At 37.2% G+C, this 23,112-nt stretch overlaps 1 protein-coding gene across 14 annotated transcripts in view; it reads left to right on the forward strand.

Moving 5' to 3' along the window:
* The window catches only part of NCOA1 (nuclear receptor coactivator 1), a 238,050-nt gene that overhangs the window by 153,197 nt on the left and 61,741 nt on the right, over positions 1 to 23,112 (forward strand). For all 14 annotated transcript variants that reach the window (XM_045884197.3, XM_045884189.3, XM_054509635.2 and 11 more), the window contains 5 exons: positions 2,119 to 2,285; positions 8,246 to 8,343; positions 17,102 to 17,279; positions 19,777 to 19,956; positions 21,466 to 21,561. In XM_045884197.3, coding sequence (XP_045740153.1) covers positions 2,119 to 2,285; positions 8,246 to 8,343; positions 17,102 to 17,279; positions 19,777 to 19,956; positions 21,466 to 21,561 — 719 coding nt within the window. The remainder of the gene's footprint in view (positions 1 to 2,118; positions 2,286 to 8,245; positions 8,344 to 17,101; positions 17,280 to 19,776; positions 19,957 to 21,465; positions 21,562 to 23,112) is intronic.

Raw genomic sequence — 23,112 nt, forward strand, 5'->3', positions numbered from 1 at the left:
TGTCACTGTAATGGTTCCTTTTCTTTATTCTCACCCTAATTGGGACTACTTCTAATTTACCCCTGGGTCCCCAGGACATAGTACACAGTTATCTGGCACATAATAAGCAGAGGAGCATTTGTTGAAAAAGCTAGTAAGTTGAAAACAAAAGATACATGAGGAGTTAATTCATAGCATTATTAACCAGCAAGTGTGCAGCATCAGTGGAAATCCATTGGGCTGGTGAGGAGAAATGTAAGTGGCCCAGAGTAATAAAGGAAGCCTTCTTTTCTATTAAGGTAGAATTTTTTTTTGTCACATCCACCCCTTCTTCAGTTTTGACTTTATTTGAATATATCTGCTCTCATTTTCTGTCCTAGTCTCATTCTTAAGTCATTTTATAGACACCTCAGCATTTCATTACTTTTAGCTTCTTGCTTCCTCTGTCACCTCCCTGACTATCCTGCCATTCTATTACTTTCTTTTACTCTGCAGTGGTGTCAGGCACTTCAGTTTTACATAAAATTTAATGTCAAAAACAGATTTGGTAGTTCTACCACATGAATCCAATTTACTCATGTTGGAATTTAGACCCCTAGATTTAAACAGATCATACTTTAGACTGAATCTACAAAATAAGTCCAGTATGAATTAGTTTCTCTAAGGTAAAATTACATGTCCTCTACAACACTATCAAGTTGCAGAGATGGAGTTCTCTGAAACCTTGCATATATCAAAATGTGTGTTACTTATTTTCTTCATGTTTCCAATGCCTTGGTGTGAAGTTTGTCAAAATATCTTACTACATGTACTCTCTGCAGAAACTGTAAGATAAAGTTTTACTAAGTAAAATGAGACTAATAACTCAATAATGAAAGGTTTTAAAGACAATGTGATTGTTATAGTTTTATAATTTGGTCTTGTTTTGGGATGTGTATTATTTTGTAGTATTTTGTTTTACGTAGTTAAATGCGGTTGATTGGTTGACTTGGTTCTTTTCAACTTACTGTGTTGTTATGGAAATACTATTACTTTTATAGTTTTTTTATTATGAAAAGTAAGTGGTATTTTAATTGTTGCCAATTATGAGTTTTTTAAAAAGCAACTGATCTTTCCCTCTTTTCACCTTTTTTTCTACCACTTTTCTACCATTATACCAGATGATTTTGATTGCTGCTTATAAAATAAAGAGCTATTTGTGACCAGTCTTTATTATGTTAATTTGATAATGGAAAAATTCATTTAAAAGTAATATTTCACTATCTTTGTATGTATTACATAAAGCAAGTTGCCTGATGATTTGGCTAATTAAACCAGAAGTAAAGACTGGAAAACAAAAGTGAACAATATTCATTCAGTACTTTTGAATGAATATAAAGTACTAGCTGTTTGCACTACTATCCTTTGTTCTCATTATTTTGCTTCAAGATAAATCAAAATTGATTTTGTTACATTTATAAGAACTTATAAATAGATGTCTTTTCTGTTTTTTAGAACAAAGTTGTATACAAAAGACCTTGTTCTCTGTACCTTTGTCTCTCTAATTATTGATTTTTTATTCTTCTTATTTTACTTTTTGGATGGATACTCATTTCTTTTTGATGAGGACCAACTAATGGTCTAATCATTATAAGAATCAAGAGTTTATCAGATTTCTTTCAGTAGCAGAAAAATTAAGAAAGTTTATCAGATTTCCAAGTATAACTTATTTGAACTATAGTATAGTCTCCACTACTTAATTTATAACAAAGTTGTTTGAAAATTCAGATTTTCTATTTCAAGGAATTATTATTTAGAACGTAAAATAAATTCCAAATGCAACTTGTATATGTACTGTCTGCTTCCTTTTAATATCTAACATTCATTGGCTATTTGAAATATGTGATGTATTTACATCATTGAAGAAACACATCTGTGATGGCAGTCATTCTTTTTATGTATTTTGACCAGAATTGTTTTCTGTATCTTGGTATTTTGTAGTACCTGTTTTTCAGATGTGAATTTAGATTGTTTTCAAATCTGATTTTATATTCTGGATAAAATTACGGATCTCTATAAGTATGTAAATATTAAGTACTTGAACAGAAGGGAAGTATGGTGGTAGAAGTGTACACTAACTGGTTTTTCTTTGTGTAATAGCACTGAAAAGAGGCGCAGGGAGCAAGAAAATAAATATTTAGAAGAGCTAGCTGAGTTACTGTCTGCCAACATCAGTGACATTGACAGTTTGAGTGTAAAGCCAGACAAATGCAAGATTTTGAAGAAGACAGTCGATCAGATACAGCTAATGAAAAGAATGGAACAAGGTAAACAAAACAAAACCCATAGCTGTGTGCTTTGTTATGAAGACCTTCATAATATCTGATTTTATTTTTTTATTATTAAGAAATTGCATTGAATTTTATAATTTTATTAAACATTTTTGTTTAGATGGTCTTTATTTTATTTTTTTTTTAAGATTTTATTTATTTATTTGACAGAGGGAGAGACAGTGAGAGAGGGAACACAAGTAGGGGGAGTGGGAGAGGGAGAAGCAGGCTTCCTACGGAGCAGGGAGCCTGATGTGGGGCTCCATCCCAGGACCCTGGGATCATGACCTGAGCCGAAGGCAGACTCTTAACGACTGAGCCACCCAGGCGCCCCTAGATGGTCTTTATTTTAGAAAGTGAATCTGAGAGCCTCTTGTTACAACAACAAGTCTTATTAATTTAACTTGAACACTTGTTGCCTTGGGAGGTTATAGAACCTAGTATCCTAGGGGATTGAGTCAAGAGACAAGTTGTGGTATCAGACCTGAAGCTCTGGCATAGTGTTGAAAGACAGTAGCTCAGTTATAGGAAAATCCCTCCATCTGGATAATAAGCTGGTCTCTGGGCTCTGGGTGTGGGGAACAGTCTCCTATAAGAAGATCCTGATATTTTTTTTTATGATTTACATATATACTATCCATATTTACTGAGGACCCCACACCACAAAACCCCTCGCAAAGAATTAAAGTAGATACAAAGGCAAAGCACTTTGGAGGAAAGCTCCCACACCTGGCCCCAAGGCATTCCCAAAGAAAAAGTGCTTCTCAGGGTGATTTTATGCTAAAAATTTATATAACGTACGAGGAAATAATCTACAGTAAATAGCACAAATAACAGAAGGAATAGACCCCAAAGAACTTCAGATTAAGAATAGCAATATGAAAAGATTATAAACAAATATATTTATAATGATTAAAGTGATAGGATTTTAAGATTTTATAAGCTGGAAAGTAGATAGTCTAGTGACAGCTGATTGAGCAGAGGGGAGAAGCTGGTATTTTTAAGTCTGCAAAGGGAGAGCCAGTAAGAGGCTATATGTCTCCTTGCTGTTTGGTCTCAAACCCTGACAGCCTGACTCATACTCCCTAAGTCAGAGGTGGGAGGACTCTTCTGGGCACACTGAGCAGCCCAAAGGAAAAGACACATAGACACTGACCGACAGGACAAATCCATTCTCTGTCTTGCCCCCTCTATTCACAGAGCTGCCAGTCAGCATTTTAGTACCTCACTCTTTAATATGAATAAAAATCCAGATATTTGAGGAAAGGCTGTAATCAAGGAAACAGAAAAAGGAAAGGCACAAATCAAGCAAACTGAAAAAATAGGAACTCAGAAAGCAGAGACAATGCAGGGAGCAGAAGAAAACTTAAAACCATCCAGCAGTCCCTCAGAGACAAAAAGGAAGATATTTCATCTATGAAATGATAATAAGATGGTATAAAACATTCAAAACACCAAATAACTTTTGGTACTTAAATCAGGATAGCTGAAATAAACTTTACCTCTTTACCTTGTTTTCTACTCTTTGCCTACTCATACCCTATGTCTAACCATTTTGGGCACTCTCTGCCTCAGGTATTTGCACTTTCTGTTCCCTTTGTCTGGAATGTTCTTTCCCAGATATATACAAGGCTCACTCCCTCACCCCCTTTAAGTCTTTGTTTAAATATTTCTTCTCAATGAACTTGTCCATAACTATCCTATCTAACACACACACTCACTCCTCTATAGCTTCTTTGATTTATTTTCTCCACAGTGTTTTTGCATCTAACATATTACATGTGTTATTTGTTTATTGTCTGCCTACTCCCACTAGAGCTCCATGAGGGCAAGGATTTTTGTTTGTTCATCATTGTGTCCTCAATACCTAAAATGGGTCCTGGCTACATAGTAGACTTTCTGTGAGTATTTATTGAAAAAATAGACGAAAGGTTGAAAGATAAAGTGAGGAAATCCCTTAGAAAGTAAAATAAAAAGATAAGCAATGGAAAACAAGGGAAAGATGGAAATGTATGGGATTAGTTCAGGAAGTGTAAACGTCTGATTAATTCCAGAGATAGAGAACAAACCAAATAGAAGGGAGGAAATTATAAGAGTAATAATACAAAAACAAAACAGTACACTTTTCAGAATTAGAGAGATGTGGGTTTCCAGATTGAAAGCACTCATAGTGAATAAAAAAGAAAGAAGGAAAAAAAAACCTCACACCAATGCACAATTTTCAGACACTAGAGAGAAAAAACGAGAGAGAGAAAAAATGGGCACACACTAGATTCAGAATGTATCCAGATTTCTGAATAACAGTACTAAAAAATGAGAATTCTAAACCTGGAATTCTGTGTGCATCCACATGAAGTATGAGTGCAAAATAAAGATATTTTCAGACATTCAGAGCCTCAGTTGAAAAGTTATCTTTTTTCAGAAATACCTATCAAAACCAGGGTAGTAAACCAAGAAAGGCATAAGATCTTAATCCAGGGAAACCATAGAGTCTTAACAGAGGAAAGGTAGAAGGAGACCCAGGATTACAGTTGTGCATCAACCTAAAAACGTAGCCAGTCCCAGTTGGAGCAGGTGGATAGGGGTTTTCAGGAGGTATATTTCCATAGAAAAAAGAATGGAACAGAGTATCTGATGACTGACCAAATTGAGAGGAATTTTTCAACTCTTGGGAGTAGTTTAGAGATGAGTTAAACTAAACAAAACTAAATCACAAAATATAAGAAACATAAATTATAGCACACACCTTGGCTCATTTGTGAAGTATATTTAGGTAGCCATAGTAACATAGACGTTAAATACTGATTGCTCTAAAAATTGTTTTAACTATATTGGGAGGATGGAAGGAGGGAGAAATGTGTATGTAGAAGGTTGATGTAAGTAAGTTCAAGTCTTACTTTTCATGATAGCATGTCAATAATGTCTTTCGTGGACATAGTCAAGATACAGCAAATAAACATGTTATTGAGAAATACAGAATGTATTAGTTAGGATATAGGCTAGGCTACTGTAGCAAGAGGCCCAAAGTACAGTGGCTTTAACAAGATAGTCTAGGTATGTGTCAGAGGTTGGGATTCCTTCCGTCTTTTTTGCTGTGCCATTACCTCGATGGTCAGACATGGCTCACCTGTCTGTATCCCAGCTGACAGGAAGGGGGAAGAAGAAAATGGGAAGACATGCATCTTTCCTTTTAAGGATAAGACCCAGAAATTGCATGTCATTTCTGTTCACATTTCTTAAGCCAGAAAGTAGGTCCCATAGCTACTCTTGCCCTACGATTTGCCTAAAATTTTAGATGTTGTGCTTTTTCACAATTTACTTGAACTTGATGGTTTATGTTTTTTTGCAAACTAATGTTTAAAAACAAAAACCTGTCTTAATGTCATAAACATACAAATTGATGAAGGAAGTACATCTTAGAACTAAACGAGAAACTTTTATACCATAATAATAAAAAGATAAACAATCCAATTAAAAAATGGGCAAAGGCTCTGAATAGACATTTCTCCAAAGACATATAAATGACTAATAAGCACAGGAAAAATATGTTCAATATCATTAGCCATCAGAGAAATGCAAATCAAAACCACAATGAGATACTAGGATGGCTATAATCAAAGAAACAGATAACAAGTGTTGGTAAGGATGGGAGAAATTGGAACCCCCATACGCTGCTGGTAAGAATGTAAAATAAAATTGTGCAGCCACTTTGGAAAATAGTCCAATAGTTCCACAAAATGTTAAACATGGAGTTACTATATCGTCTAGCAATTCCATTTGTAGGTACATACCTGAGACGAATGAAAACATAGGTCCACACGAAAACTTGCACACAGATGTTCATAACATCATTATTCATAAATAGCTGAAAAGTGGAAACAACCCATATATCTATCAGCTGATCAGTGGGTAAGTAAAATGAGGTATACTTATACAATGGAATATTATCTGGCAACAAAAAGGATTAAGTACTGACAAATGCTTCAATATGGATGAACCTTGAAAACATGCTAAGCAAAAGAAGCCAGCCACAAAGAACCTCACATTGTGTGATTCCATTTATATAAAATGATCAGAATAGGCAAATCCATAGAAACAGAAAGTAGATTGGTGGTTGCCTGGGGCTTGGGAGTATTGGGAAAATGGGTAGTGACTGCTAAAGGACACGAGGTTTCTTTTTTGGGTGATGAATATGTTCTAAAATTTATTGTGATGGTGGTTGCACAACTCTGTGAATATACTAAAAATCATTGAATTTTATGCTTTAAATGCACAAATGGTATGCTATGTGAATTGTAGCTCATTAAAGCTGTTATTATAATATACTATATGAGATGACATTTTACACCTGATTCGCAAAAATAAAAAAAAAGAAATTGTGACATCAATTGCCAGTGAGGATGCAGAAAAACAAAAACCCTTGGACATTGCTAGTGGTACGTTTTCTTTAGAGAGCAGTCTGTCAAACTTAGCACTTTTTTTTTCAAGATATTATTTATTTATTTATTTGAGAGAGAGCGAGTGCAAGAGAGCATGAATGGGGGGTGGGAGGGCAGAGGGAGAGGGAGAAGCGGGCTCCTGCTGAACGAGGAGCCTGACACAGGGCTTGATCCCAGAACCCTGGGATCATGACCTGAGCCGAAGGCAGACACTTAACCAACTGAGCCACCCAGGTGCCCCAAACTTAATAATGTCAAAAATGCACAGACCCTATATGATCCAGCAACTTCACTTTTACTATTTACCCTGAAGAAACTGTCACACATGTACAAAAAAGGAAATACTGAAAACAGTTTATTACAACACTGTATGTGATGGTCAAAGGTTTGTCAGTAGTGGACTAGGAAGTCTAACTGTGAGTTATTTATATGACAATACTATATCCTAGTTCGAATGAATGAATCAAATCTATATCAATGTGCTTAAATCTCAAACATAATATTGAATTGCAAAAGTAAGTTGGAAAAGTCTCTATATATTTATGTAAACTTGAAAACACAGAACAGTAGTATATTGTTCATGAAATCATACATGTGTACTTAAATAATAAAAACAGGCTTAGAAATTATTATGTTGATCTCAGAATACTGATTAGTTCTGAAAAGGAACAGAGGAAGAATGGTGGCAGAGCATTAGTTCTATGTGCAGCATTTTATTTTTTAAAAAGGAAGGACCTGAAGCAAATGTTAACATCTGTGAAAAATGAATGATGGCTATGTGAATGTATGCTATGTCATTTTCTGTATTTTTTTGGAATATATGAAATAGTTCATATTTTAAAGTGAAAAAAATGAGTCTCTATATTCAATAATTCCACATTCGGTTTTTGGCTGACGAACTAACTAGTTTGACAGATTGGAAACGTATTTAAGTATGGTGCTGCTTTAAGATGATGGATGGCTTTTTCAACATCACTGCACAAAAGAACTCCAGATCTTTTAGCAGTTACGGGTTTATCAATCAGATCGCCATGACATGAATGTGAAAGGTTAGGTAATTCATGCAGGCTCACAAAAGGAAAAAGCATTTGTTCACTCTTTATTCAGTGGCAATTGATCAAATCAGAAAAGGCTAAAGAAAAATGGAGGAAATCATCATTCTTCTACAATTTAGTCATTTGTTAAAAACTTTCAGTGTAGACTCTTTCAACAGGCTGTATATTTATACCGTTTTTCCCATTGTTGGAACACTGGACTTAATAGGTCACAATTCACATTCTCCTGCTGCCACTTATTAGTTATATGATTTGAGACACGTTACTCAACCTTTGTGACCCTCAGTTTTGTCATCCATAAAATGAGTATAATTAAGATTAAATAATAGTATTAATAAATATCACCTAGATAATAAAAAAGTATTATTTGAATCTTAAATCAGGTGAATCTATGTCTTCACAAACTTGCCATCATGGAAATGCACCCTTTTTGGATGTATGACTTTTTGTTTCTTTATTATAGAGAAATCCACAACCGATGATGAAGTGCAGAAGTCAGACATCTCGTCCAGCAGTCAGGGAGTGATAGAAAAGGAATCCCTCGGACCTCTTCTTTTGGAGGTAGCTGTTCTCACTGAGTCATAAAGAGATCAAAATCTTTGGTCTAAGCCAATTTGGTTTTTTCTTTATCTTTTATGTCTTACTTCCAATTAATAAATTATAAAACAAAGTAAGTTTTAAGAAAACCTTTAATAATTATTTTATTTTGTAACCTGTTTTGACAGTTGTGGCTATTTCAGAATTAAATGTGAATGATAAATATGAGGACTTTAGGAAGGCAATCTATATAGTCAGATGGAAAACTGAAACCTACTGGATGACTGCCATTTGTTTCTGGGGAGGTTGGGATTCATCGGGATTATAAAACATTAGAATTATTTAGCTCCCTAGTGCTATCTGTCTACGATAGAATTTCACTTTTGAGTAAGGGATGCCTCACTTTATTGCAGTAGGTGTTTTCCTGAAAAGTTTCCTAAAATTTTTAATTGTTTATGTAAACACTGTCAGAAAACTTACTATTTTAACAACCCTCTACCAAACTTTTTAAAATGAAGAACTTTTAAACTTGAATTATTTTGTCATTACTGTGTAATTTTCTCCCCAGCTTTTCGTATCTAATCCTCACTCCCTCTGTTCTCAACGCAGATGTTTTGTTTCCAAGCAGGCTCATCACCTTAAGTGCTCCCTCTCATACATGAATGTTTAAGAACACATGTGTCTGGACATACTCATTCCCCGCAGAGTATGCCTTTCTGTCTCTAGGCCTAGTTTCATTTGTACACCTATATGTATGTGTATATGTGTATACATACATATATAAATATATATATACACACTCATGCTTATATATTTTTAATATATTTTGTGTATATAATAAATTCTCCTTTTCTTGTCCTACTTGAAGGCCCTCCTTTCTGGTGAAGTCTTTCTAACAACTCAGACATGTACAGGTCTCTTTATTTTCTAGCTCCCTTATGCATTTTTTCCTATTATCCCAACTAATTCCTCTGTTTCTTTTATTATTATCCATAATTCCCTCTGCCAACACTGCTAATATGAGAATATTCTGAGAATTCAGTTCTTGATTTTCCAGCCCCAGAAATTTCTTGTCTGCTCTTTGCTTTACCTTTCATCTCTGGGGGGAATGACACCTAAATACGTACTTCTTGCTCTCACCTCTTCACATACTCTGTTCCTATATTTTTCACAGGCTGCTCTGTATTTTTTGCTCTCCTAGTAGCAGTTCCCCCTCAAAATCTTAAGTTCTTCATTTTCCCTCCATGTGACACAAGCACTTTGTTACTTACAGTATCGGTCTTGATGATTTTTATTAAGGGAATGGGCACGTATTTTGTAGAATTCTAAAATATAAAAGACGTAGGCCATTGAAACTGGATAGAAATGACTACCATGTGAGCTCATGCACACACACATAACTGGGAGGGGAGAGCTAACCACATGTGATAGAGTCTGATGGTTTTTATTCTATCCTTTTCATAATCTATTGCATGATTATGATTGCATTGCATGACACATGACCATATTTTGGAAACAGTGTTGTAACAAGTATAGTAAAAATGTATGGTAGAATCTAGGTTGTGAACATACAGATGTTCACTACAGAATTCTTTCAACTTTCCTGTATCTTGAAATTTTAAAATATAAGCTATTAGAAGAAAATATATTAAAGAAAAGCACTTTTGGTTCATTTCCAACTTCCATTTCTTTGCCCTGCTTGGCACCTGTCACTGGCCCACTACTTGGTTACCCTGGGCCCTTCCTGGAGACCTGATCTGTCCTAGCATTTACTGCCTATCTCCTCTACCCTACAGGATGTTAGTACGCTAGTGTTTTCATATCTTCTAGTTTTTCTGTTTAAGTTCTGTCTGCCTTCTCAGTGCCCTAGGTTTAAAACTAGCCTCCGGACTCCTTTCAATTCATTAAATATTTTATTAAATTTGTTTTCTGCATATACTGTCCTTTGAGATACTAATTAGTATAAGGTGTACAGGTTCTTAAGATTTCTGGGGTTCCTGTAGGAAAATGGTGATCATTTAAATCCTAGCTTCATCACAGGTTCTTCAGAAACCACAGATTTCAATACGGACAGCAAGCAGATTATCAACAAACTGAACACAGCACAACTGGAGACAGAGAATATTACTACTGCTACTTTAATTTATATAAACATTCATTATCGCTGTGTGAGAGAATCTGCAACACTTTAACATGAAGTGAAAATGACAGGAAAACGTCCATTTGAAGCTACTATAAAAAGAAAACAGAGTAGGAATTATTTCTTTTAGCTGATGAAATTATTACCCTGAAAACCACTGTGAAATCAAGGAAAGCTGTGACACAGCATCACACGTGAGTTAGATATCATCGGGCAAGCATTTTCAAAGAGGAAAAAGAAATTCCAGAACCTCAGATTAGAAATATATTTAGGTTCTTGACTTCAAGGAGCTAATAGTATTTTTATTTATGAGCTATAGATATGTGAAACAGACTGCAAAATAGAATTCCTAACTTTTACAGACTTCAGAGTTGCCTCCATCAGCAACTTTTCCTGTGCCTTCTTCTGTATCCCCCAACCTCATCCTCATCACCTTAAACTTTATAGAGTCTAATCCAGGGCAACTAGGAGAAGTGGTGAAAAGCCACCGTGACACTCCTTGGATTCATTCAGGCTGCAATCTAGAGCTGCAGTATTCAGTAAGATAGCCACTAGCCGCACAAGGCTATTCAAAGTTAAATAAAATAAAAATTCAATGCTTCAGCCTCACCAGCCACGTTTAACATGCTCAGTGCCCACATGTGGTTAGTGACTACTGTATTGGACACACACATATAGAACTTTCTGTAATGACAGGAAGTGCTCTTTGGCAGCATTGGTCTAGAGGGACTGCTTAGATGGAAGATGTGCACATCTAAAAAGTAACCAAATATCAACCATTCTATGTGGAATTCTCACCATGCAGTTTTCCAGTTATCCCCTCCCCTCCCCTTTTAAACATAAAGTAGCATGAGTTAAGAATGAAGATATTCAGATGAAGATAAATGTGAGGTAATTTCCTCACATTTAAAGGGAGAGTGGAATTAGACTTCATTTATTCAACAAATATTTGTTGCTTGACACATAGTAAGTACTTCTGCATTTTTTTATATTGTCCTCATTGTCTATTGCTCTCTGCTGTCTAAATTCCTCTGCCTCCTGTTCAAAGCTCTACGTTATCTGACTCTGGCTCTTTATCTCCCATTGCTTCCCAAGAAAAATTCTGTTTTAGTCATGGAGGGCTCCATATACCTTGCTTGTGCATTCAGGCCTCCTTACCTCACTTAGTGCCATTCCTTACATTGCTATGTGCCTCTTGACACCATTCACCACCCAATCCCTCTTTCTTAAAACTCTTCCTGTTGCCTCCTTGACAGAACTATCTCCTCTCTGGCTACTCCTCAGCCTCTCCCTCAGATTTCTCTTTCATCACCTGCCTCTTAAATGTTAGCATCCTTCAGGGTTCTGGCCTTGGCTCTTTTCCTTTTTGTCTTTCTGTGCATATTTCCTGGGCAGTTTCATCTATGTCTGTGTCCTGTGATGTATTCAGGTATGCATGTGCACATGTAAGCATGTATAAATTACCAATTAGGCTTCTTGGTTTTCAAGCGACACCAATTCTGACTAAATTTAGTACATGTGAATTTATTGGAGTGCTATTTGGATATCACAGAACAATGCTTGGAAATAAGATGAAACCAAGGCATCTTAAGGCTAGGAAGCAGATACGATACAAATGGTCTTTTAGAAAGACCCATCTGGACAGTGCCCTGCTGCTAGAATGAATGCATTCCACCTGTTTGTTCTGTCTGCAATTCTCCTCAAGGTTCCCATTTAAGTTGGAAGTCTCCCAATGGCCTGATTAAGAATCTCACAAGACCTTATTTGATGGGGAAAAAGTAACTCCCCGAAGGAAATCAGATATTCTTTGGAAGGGAAAAAGATGATTGTAGTTAAGAACAAATAAACAAAAAAACAAATAATACCATATGTACCTGTAAATTGCAAATGTCTAACTTTAGCTCAGATCTCTCTTCAGTTTCTCTTTCATTCTATCTTGCTGCCTTTTGAATATCCCCATCTAAATGTTGCTTAGTCATTTCAAATATAACATTTTTTTTTTTTTTTTTTAAGAGGAAGAAAGAGGGCGCCTGGGTGGCTCAGTTGGTTAAGCGGCTGCCTTCAGCTCAGGTCATGATCCCAGGGTCCTGGGATCGAGTCCCGCATCGGGCTCCCTGCTCTGTGGGGAGCCTGCTTCTCCCTCTCCCACTCCCCCTGCTTGTGTTCCCTCTCTCGCTGTGTCTCTCTCTGTCAAATAAATAAATAAATAAATAAAATCTTAAAAAAAAAAAAAAAAGGAAGAAAGAGATACAGCAGGGGCAGGAGGGGCAGAGAGAGAGAGAATCTTAAGCAGGCTCCATGCCCAGTGTACGCCCAATGCGGGGCTCAGTCTCATGACTCTGAGATCATGACCTGGGCTGAAATCAAGAGTCAGATGCTTAACCCACTGAGCCACCCAAGCGCCTCTAAAACTAAATTTTTAATCTGTCCTCTTACCTCCTGCTTAAAAATAGGAAAAAAAGTAAAAAAAAATAATAAAGAGCAGATTTCTTTATTCCTTGGTCCCCTTTCTCAGGGAAAGACACTTATCTACTAGAACCCTTACGTCATTAATGAAGGATCACCCCAAATCCCCATTCCCTCTAGCAGGTCACCAAATGCTGTTTGTTCTGCCTGTGTCAAATTCTCTCCTACCACTTCCACTGCCATTGTCTTATTTCAGGTTCTCACTGGAACTGGAGTATCACAATAGCTTTGCAACTATTCTTGCTTCCAGTCTGCATGCCAAACCTACTGCCAGAAGGATCTTTGTAAAAGCAGATCATGTCACTCTTGTGCTTAAAAACCTGGTGCTCAAGAAAATGCCCATCGCCTTTAGAATAAATTCTTTATTTTTTTGCTTTTCTTGAAGATTAAAAAAACACATTTACCATTATAATAACACAAATATAACAAGTGCATACAAGGTGATTTTGTTTTTAACCTCTGAGCTGTTTCCTCTGTTTTGAATGTCCTTTCCATCCCTCATCCACCTGAGTTACTACTCTGTGTCTTTCAAGACTTCGCTCGTGCATAGTGTGTCCTCCTCCCAGGAGTCCGTACCTAATGCAGTCGCTCCTTTGCCCATTTCGAGTGCTTCACTCTGTGCATAACCTTTTTGAATTCCTCTTTGTACTATATTATAACTATGTGTACTTGTCTTTTTCCATTCAGAGACTACAGAATTGTTAAGAATTGTGTGTTTTATCTCCAGAATTTTTGTCTGGCACATAGGTGATAGTGAAGTTTGTGGGGTCATGTAAAGCCAAAGCCCTGTGGGAAGCCTTGGCCATTGTGGACCCCTGCTGTGAGACACTGGGGGGTCAGGAGATAACCCCTCAGATTGCTGATGTTGTGCTGAATGGATGGACGCTTGTTATCATCTGAGTGCAGCTCAGTGGAAGACTGGCTGCCAGGGCGTGGAAAAACCGGAAGATTTCTTCCCAAAAGCACACTTGGAAGTTAATTATATGCACAACATATGAGGGAAACTTGTAGAATAAGAGCGAGTATCAGTAGATTATATTAGTCAGTCATACTTGAAGAAATTGGAGATGTAGTCTCAAAGAATATTCCCTGAGATGTTACCAGTCTCTTGGGGGTGAGATTTTGGCAGATCTTCTACTATATAATTTTCATACTTAAGCAATTTTTTAAGTATATATATCATTTGTAATTAAAAAGCAAAAAAAAAAAAAAAAAAAAGGCATTTCTAGCAAGAGACAGACTGTCTGCATCCCGGGGGTAGGGTCAGCAGGACAACTCTGCAACCATGAGGGAGCCTTTGTAGACCTGTTTTCCAAGCCAGCCTTTTCTGGGGAAGCTCAAAAGAAATATGATGCCCCAGACTTCACAGAGGAAACAACGAGTCCATGTAACTGAGGCCAAGCAGAGACCCGGTGAAAGTTCTATACTCCCTGTAAGACCGATCAGCTACCTATTCCAGAGGCCAGTTACTAGAATAACTTCCCAGCCTGGCAGTGAAGTCAGGTACAGTCAATGGGAGGAGAACTTGGAGAAACCCCAGGAGGTCTGTGGAAAGGATACTACAGGGACTCCAGGCCTACTACAATGAAGGAGAACTTTTTTTTAAGTCCTTTGGATTTTGCAAATACTTTAAAAATAATTGCAGCAAATAGTCCAGGTGAATCCATAGGTCTTTCTGGTGCTGGATGCTGAGCCCACCTTTGGCTAGTCTTCAGACTGGACAGAAATGATCCCAGAAATGGGTCTTATTCTCTCCCATTCCCTCTGCAGATAACAGGCAACTTCCGGAGATACCCAGAAACAGACATGGAAAGTGAAGAAAGCAAGGGAGAGAGTAACTGGCTTTGAGGATAGACAGGGTCACCAGGGAGGCAGAGAGGGAGGAACCAAGAAGGATGCCCTGAAAACTAGGTGATAAAAGGGAGGAAGTAGTGCTAAAGAGGCTGGGTAGTGTGGCCCTTGCAGTAGGTTCTCCATGGAACAACTAGGTTTTGCTTGCCTGTCTTTGATGTCAATACTGTTTCTTGCTCTAAACTATGACAGTTATACCCACACTATTCTTTATTAAACTCTTTTAAGAGACCAAAAATTAAGTAAAATTGTATTTATACTGATTCAATTAATAACTAAGAACAATTTAAATAATTTTTAGGTCTACTTTTAAAAAAATTGATATATCTATATTTCCATTGTTCCTATTTTCACATAAACTGCAAGGCAAATAATATGTATTGATCACCTGCTCTGAAATTTATAGCTAATCTGACTTAAAAAAAAAAAAAGTTAGAAATGAGGGTGCTTTCCTGTGCTCTTCTAAACATGAAATAGGTTGGCAAAAGTTTTATCTAGGGGTGAGGTTTTTAGATCATTAATCACATCCCTAGGTTTTTATTGAAATTCCATCTTCCTTGATCTCAAACAGTGACTCTTCCAAAGTAATCAAAAGGTGTTGCATTTCCACATTAAAAAAAAGAGTTTAAAGCCCACTGAAACTTGAAGATTTTTAAGCAGGTAGAAAGTCCTATTTTTAAATTTTTAAACTGAGAAGAGAATTTTACAAGTAATTCTCATCGTTTTGGCGACAAAGTCACAACTGCAGTAACATTTCAGAACATGCATTTTCATATGCTGTCTCTATAGGATAAGTATCTTTCTGAAAGACACTTTACTTCTTATTCATTGTTTAAATTTTATCTTTACCCTGGAGGGACAAAATTAAGTGTGTTTGTTATTTGGAAAACATCTGCTAGGTAACTTACCACAACCACTTGTCATCATAGAAAAGGTCAACAAATTTGGGACGCTTGCCTTTTTTAAAAAGAAAAATGAATCGCCTGTGACATTGTTAGCTCTTTTAAGAATTTTGCCACAGATAATTAGCACACTTAATGTGTGATACAAAGGATTTTCATGGTCATTTTACATCTTGTTACAAAATCCTATAAATGTTCTACTTTCTAAAGGTCTTTTTATTTCTTATACATATCCTATAGCAAGTAAACTGCAATATGTTACAATAAGTGGAAAGATTATAAATAAGTAAGGTGCCACTCTCAACCACTGTATTCTGGATCTTCTCTCAGGATTCCATGGTTTGTGATATGTGACTATCTGAACTGAGCTGAGGTATCAGGGTGTCAATATGGTTTATTAAGCTTAATTTCTCCTTTTTTTTTTTAGTGTTCATGATTCATTGTTTGCGTATAACACCCAGTGCTGCATGCAGAATGTGCCCTCCTTAATACCCATCACTGGGCTAACCCATCCCCCACCCCCTTCCCCTCTAAAACCCTCAGTTTGTTTCCCAGAGTCCATAGTCTCTCATGGTTCGTCTCCCTCTCTCATTCCCCCCCTTCATTTTTCCCTTCCTTCTAATGTTAATTTCTTCTTTATATTTTAGATTACACTATAAATAGATTCTTTTTCCCTCACCTCTAAGATTTAATGCTCCCCTTAGGGCATATACATTTCCTTTTGGAGACCCCTAGCTCCGTATCAGAGCATAGGAGGCCCTCTGTGATTTGGCTCTTGTCCACCTCTCCAGACTTACATCCTGCCATGAACCTGTCTTGTACCATGTACTCCAGCAACTCAAAACTGCTTTTTTTGTTCCTTCATGTGCCATGCTGTCCCCTCTGCCTAGAATGTTCTTCCCTCATTCCTCTTCTGCTCCTCCACTGTGTCGTCTGTAAAGAGCTTTTCTTTGTCCCCCATCCCAACCTCAAGTTAGGTATTTTTCTTTGTGCTCATAGAATATTTGGTGTATGACTCTGACACTGCATTACTGGTATTTTATTATATTTATGTCTCTCTACCACCATACCCCAAGTTCTTTGAGGGTAGAGACCAGGTCTTAACCTATAGTTTAGAGATGTTTATGACTGCGTGAATATCAATTACTTGCTTCACATCTGCTACCATAAAGTTTCTCTCTAAGAAAGAGGGTTGATACACTCATTCATGCCTGCTGTACATTACTGTACAGTCTGTTTCAAAATCCTGCCCCTTCTACAGAAAACATACAATATTAAGTCTTCTATTCAGGCTCCCTTTTTCTTTTAACTTGACATATATTTCTGATCTCTTTTTCAATAGAGAAATGTATATGTTTATTTTTCTTTTATTTTTTTAACCTCCTAATCTCTTACTCCTTTTTTTGTTTTTTTGGCTTTGCAGGCTTTGGATGGATTTTTCTTTGTTGTGAACTGTGAAGGGAGAATTGTATTTGTGTCAGAGAATGTGACCAGCTACTTGGGTTACAATCAGGAGGAATTAATGAATACCAGTGTCTACAGCATACTGCATGTGGGGGACCATGCAGAATTTGTGAAGAATCTGCTCCCAAAATCACTAGGTACAAAGCAATGTGTTTTTTAAAAGAATATGAACTCTCTATAGCTTTTTTTTCCATTATACGGTTATTATATTTATAATACATAGTATTATTCTAGAATATGTTACAACATATTAAAAATATTTTTAAATTTAATTTCAGCCTGATATGTAAATATGAAGGGTGAGTATCGTCAAATAGCTGATAGAGAGCATTCCTTTTATCCTGTTCCTCTCGTTACGCCCTAGTCATGTGACAGTAGTAAGAAGCAGAGCAGTCAGGTGCCTTGCCCCTAGAAGCTTCTGCTTGAAATTACCTTTGTTTTCAATTTTGATCATGTCCAAGAAAGAGACAAATGTATATCCTTCCCACCACCCTGCTCAAAAAGAAAACAGGGAGGGAGGGAAAAATATACGGTCATATTTTATCTGTATTAAAACGGACCTTTCTGGATGTAAGTGCCTTCAACTCAGACGTTTCAAGTACGGTTGGACAGATTGTTTGCTACAAAGGAGCCCAGCTGAGAGGACGGAGGGCATCTGATTTCCAACCTCTGTTCCATTTGCCAAACCCTGTGCCTGTGCCTTTGCCTGTGTGTGCTCTAAAAGTAAGGGGAGGGCCTTGACTAGAAACGCTATATAACTAAACCACACATGCAAATAAAATGTTTATCTGTAACTTTATTTTCTGTATTGTTCACTCAATAGAATGGAAGCTTTATTTCTTCTTTGAAAAGAGTAGTTGTGTGTTTATAGTACCTGGGGGCCTGAAATGATTATTTCTGTTAAGATCACCAGTTTGATATTTGAATTATCAAGGGGTCTTATGTGTTTTGTTACAGAATGTTAGGGTATGAATGACTTGAGAGATAATATAGTGGATTCCTTTATTTTTTTTTTTAAGATTTTATTTGTTTATTTGACAGAGAGATAGAGAGCACAAGTATGCAGAGCAGCAGGCAGAGGGAGAGAGAGAAGCAGGCTCCCCGCTGAGCAGGGAGCCTGACGTGGGGCTCCATCCCAGGACCCTGGGATCATGACCTGAGCCCAAGGCAGACACTTAACTGACTGAGCCACCCAGGCGCCCCTGGATTCCTTTATTTTAAAAATGGTACAAAGATAATTAACCCAAACCTCAGCTAGCTCATAGCAAAACCAAGACTCCTTTCTCCAGTGTAGGTTTATTTCAATGATCTCCTCTAACAGTTACAGGCTAATGAGATACTAAAAAGGAAGGATGGTCAGTGAAGAGGACAAAATAAAAAAACTGTTGGGAATGGCGAGAGAAGAGTCTTAAAAACCCTCTGACTGGGGCGCCTGGGTGGCTCAGTTGGTTAAGCGACTGCCTTCGGCTCAGGTCATGATCCTGGAGTCCCAGGATCGAGTCCCACATCGGGCTCCTTGCTCGGCGGGGAGTCTGCTTCTCCCTCTGCCCTTCCCCCCTCTCATGCTCTCTCTCTCTAATAAATAAATAAATCTTAAAAAAAAAAAAAAAAAACCCTCTGACTGCCACCATGGTTTGAATATAGCATTGTTAACTGGGAAATAGTGACCCATCACACAGTGATGATCACTTGAAATGTACAGACATCTTTTCTATAACTGAATTTAGTTTTGTTATACCAAATCAGGCAACATTTATGTTTTAATATCATTTTTATTTAATAACTTATTTTTTATTTTTTAATTTTTTAGAGAGGCAGGGAGTGAGAGGGAGGAGCAGAGAGAGAGAGAGAACCTTAAGCAGGCTCCATGCCAGTGTGGAGCTCGACACAGGTTTCAGCTCACGACCCTGAGATTATGACCTGAGCCAAAATCAAAAGCTTAACTGACCGAGCCAACAGGCGCCCCAATTTTTATGTAATAACTTATTGACTACCCACTATATTCGAGGCATTGTTGCATATAAACTGTGCAAATAAAGTGTGAGAAAAATGGTTTGAAGAAGCCAAAGTTGGTCTCTGTCTAATCTAAATATTTTTTTTGAGTCGCAGTCTCCTTTGAGAAACTTTGAATCCTCTCCCCAAAAAGGTGCACATTTTCACAAGCCCATCCTTAAGAATACATACCTGCCAGGTTAAAACTCCTGCTTAACAATGGATCTGTGGTTTCCAGTCATTTTTTCATTTCCAGGGTGTAACTGGAAATAAATGGAAAAGTGCATTAATTAACTGCTATAAAAATCTGAGTAAAAGAGTAGTAAGCTGTTAATTATTAATTTTTAGTTTTTGTCTTTAACTGTTTATAAAGACTGTTAATGAATTAGGAATATGTAAGGTCTTATTTTTGAGGGGAGAAATCCTATACAATCTCTTAGAAATTTTACAATTTTGTAATTGGTAGACATTCAGATTTGCTAAGGAAGATAAGTATTCTGTTGCCTCAGGATAATGTTAGATGTGAAGAGATCTGTCTTTTAATCTGAATATCTAATAAAGCAGATGGCTAAATGTATGTCTTTTGTATCCTCAGAGTTTTTCACCCTATTCGTGGCCATATAATCAGTTTTTCTTCCACAGTAAATGGAGTTCCTTGGCCTCAGGAGGCAACACGACGAAATAGCCATACCTTTAACTGCAGGATGCTAATTCACCCTCCAGATGAGCCAGGCACCGAGAACCAAGAAGCTTGCCAGCGGTATGAAGTCATGCAGTGTTTCACTGTGTCACAGCCAAAATCAATTCAAGAGGATGGAGAAGGTAAAACAAAGGGTGATTTTAAGGTGTTTGATCACTTTTTCCATGGCTTTAAAGATCAGGGAGGTAATTGATTATAAACAGCCTTTTTAGATAGTATTTTTGGTCACTATATTATGTATCATAGTGGCTATTCAGCTTACTATGTTATTTCCTAATACTTAAGAAAAAAATTGCCAACATCTAGAATCACCCCTTTAAAATGCCCCCATACTCTCAGTTTTTTTTTTTTTTTAAGATTTTATTTATTTATTTGACAGGGAGAGACACACAGCAAGAGAGGGAACACAAGCAGGAAGAGTGGGAGAGGGAGAAGCAGGCTTCCCACTGAGCAGGGAGCCCGATGTGGGGCTCGATCCCAGGACCCCGGGATCACCACCTGAGCCGAAGGCAGACGCTTAACAACTGAGCCACCCAGACGCCCCCACTCTCAGTTTTAAGCTGGCATTCCCACTAAAATGTCAAATTCAAACCAACTTGCTGCCTAGAAATAAGAGATGTAACTAACTGCTGCCAGTTGGAAATGTACCAGATGCAGCAGGCTGTTGAACAGCTCTGATTTTTAGAAAGTTTCAAGTTTAGAGTGTGGGGAACGTTGGAGGATAGAGTTAGCATTTTTGAGGCCATGCAAGGTAATTTATAAGGAGAAAGCGTATGAACAGATGAAAACACAGCTGAAGCTCTAATACGAACATGGTATCAACATGGCATTAGTCAAATATGTGACAGAGGATGAGTTTTGCACATGAGCTAGTCTGAGCTAAGTGAAGACACCACAAATTGGCAGCTAGAGTAAGGACCAGGGAAGGTAAAAGATGAGAAATTAACCGGATATAAAAAAGGTCATGCACGTAGCAGGTTTCACCCACAAGTGGGTGCCACAGTCAACTGAGGACTTTTTACAAAATACACATGCCAGTGCCAGTCTGTCTTATATGATTGAAGCTCATGTTTAGCTGTGTGATATTGTGTGTAGCACTCAAAAAAATTGGAAATGGGACTTCGAAAAAATTATAGATCCTAAAACATGAAGTCCTCCATCAAGGGCAAAATAATTGCTTCTTCAGAAAGAGTTAAATGTTTTTCTCATATGGTAATCATTATCTGCACAGTGGTTATGAGAATAGTCTTTGTAGCCATTAAGTACTGATAAATATAGGAAATTGACTAAAAACTGTATTTAAAAAATCATTGTGTTCCTTAAATCTAGTGAAAACTACTTCTTCAAGTTGTTACCACCCAAGTACATGAGATGTGTCCGTCTCCTCTGGTTTATGTCCGAACATTCAATTCGAAAGGGATAATTTATGCTAACTAGATCTCCACCCGGAGCTGCCAGTTTTTGGTTACCAGCAATTTTATCTCTAATATTGTATTATTAGATCAGAGTGACTCCAGTATTGCGTCAGATCCTATAACGTGTTGTTTTTATGAAAACCATTAATGGCAAATGATAGATGTGAACTGTTTTCTGCCCTGTTTTCTTCAACTTCCCTTTCTTGTTTTGGGCAGATTTCCAGTCATGTTTGATTTGTATTGCACGGCGATTACCTCGGCCTCCAACTATTACAGGTGTAGAATCCTTTATGACCAAGCAAGATACTACAGGTATTAACTGCAAAGTTTAGAATTACATCCAAAATTTTGTGTCCTTCTGTTGTGTGCTATTCAGCTTCTGTTCACTCTTCTTATACAGAAAATATTTTAGATGGTCTTGATCTTGTGCATTTTATTTTTATTTTATTGTATTAATTTTTTTTAAGATTTTACTTTTAAGCAATCTGCACACCCAACATGGGGCTCAGACTCACAACCCCAAGATCAAGAGTCATACGCTCCCCGACCAAGCCAGCCAGGTGCCCCATTTGTCTTGTGCATTTTAGATGCTGTAATCATTGTCATGGGCAGGGTGCTGGGGAGAACATTATAACTATTCACATATTTGTTTTGGTTATAAATTATTTTTCATAATCATAGAATAAAATTTTTAAAGAAATTTGGCAGCATAGATGTAAATACATTTATTTATAAATGGTGGTTTTAAAATTATGCTTCAGTGTATCTGGCTATTTCTTTTTCCTTTCCCCTTTTTTTTAAATGTATTCAGCACATACTGATTAAGTGCCTAGAAGTGCCTGTCACTATGTGTGACTGCTCAGGGTGTACATAGCTGAGCAAAAATCAACAACATGATTACAAATTGTGGTACATTTTATGATGGAAAAGGTGTGAGATGGTAAAAGGCAAACTGAGAGGGAAAACCTACTTTTTAAATTAGCTGGTTAACCAGTGCCTGTCTGAGGAGCTGACTTTGAGCCCTAAGCTCCAAAGGATGAGGTGGTGCCAACTCTGCAAAGTGTGGCAGGGGTGGCAAGGAAGGGTCACTGTGCAGCATGAGTACTCCTGGTTGAGGAAGGAGAGCTAGCTGCAAAGGCCTGTGGGAAAACAGACAAGTGCATTAGAGGAACCGAAAGAAGGGCAGTAGAGCCCAAAAGTGGGTGCCAGGAAGTAAGGCCCTCTTTGTAAAAGCCTACTTCAGATTTGATTTTCAGCCAAAACAAATTGTTACTGTTTTTACAGTTTTCTATGGTATTTTGCATATGTTATGTAATCTTATCTTTAACACATCAAGTTTCATACTTTTACATCAGAGTTACTTATGTATCAATTACCTCTCTCATTTTAAAATAGGGATAGATACCACAGAGATATTTTTTAGCAAACCAAGATTTTAAAAATCACTTCTACTGAATTTTATTCTTTGTCAAAATTTAGTTGTTTTTTTTTTTTTTTAAAGATTTTATTTATTTATTTGAGACAGAGAGAATGAGAGAGAGAGAGCACATGAGAGGGGTGAGGGTCAGAGGGAGAAGCAGGCTCCCCGCCGAGCAGGGAGCCCGATGTGGGACTCGATCCCGGGACTCCAGGATCATGACCTGAGCCGAAGGCAGTCGCTTAACCAACTGAGCCACCCAGGCGCCCCTGTCAAAATTTAGTTTTAATGTACTTTTTGACCTTTACCATTACTTATAACATTTATTAATATTTGTTACAATATTTCTTAGTTTTTTAGTCCCAGAAATATAATATTCCTGTTGTGTGCTTTATTCTTGGGTTTTTAAAGATAAGCTCCCAGCTGCTCTTACTGAAGAGTAGGTG

Source organism: Mirounga angustirostris, unplaced genomic scaffold (genome assembly GCF_029215605.1).
Source record: "Mirounga angustirostris isolate CCGP_5_RB_7025 unplaced genomic scaffold, mMirAng1.0.hap1 SCAF_10, whole genome shotgun sequence".
NCBI lineage: Eukaryota > Metazoa > Chordata > Mammalia > Carnivora > Phocidae > Mirounga > Mirounga angustirostris.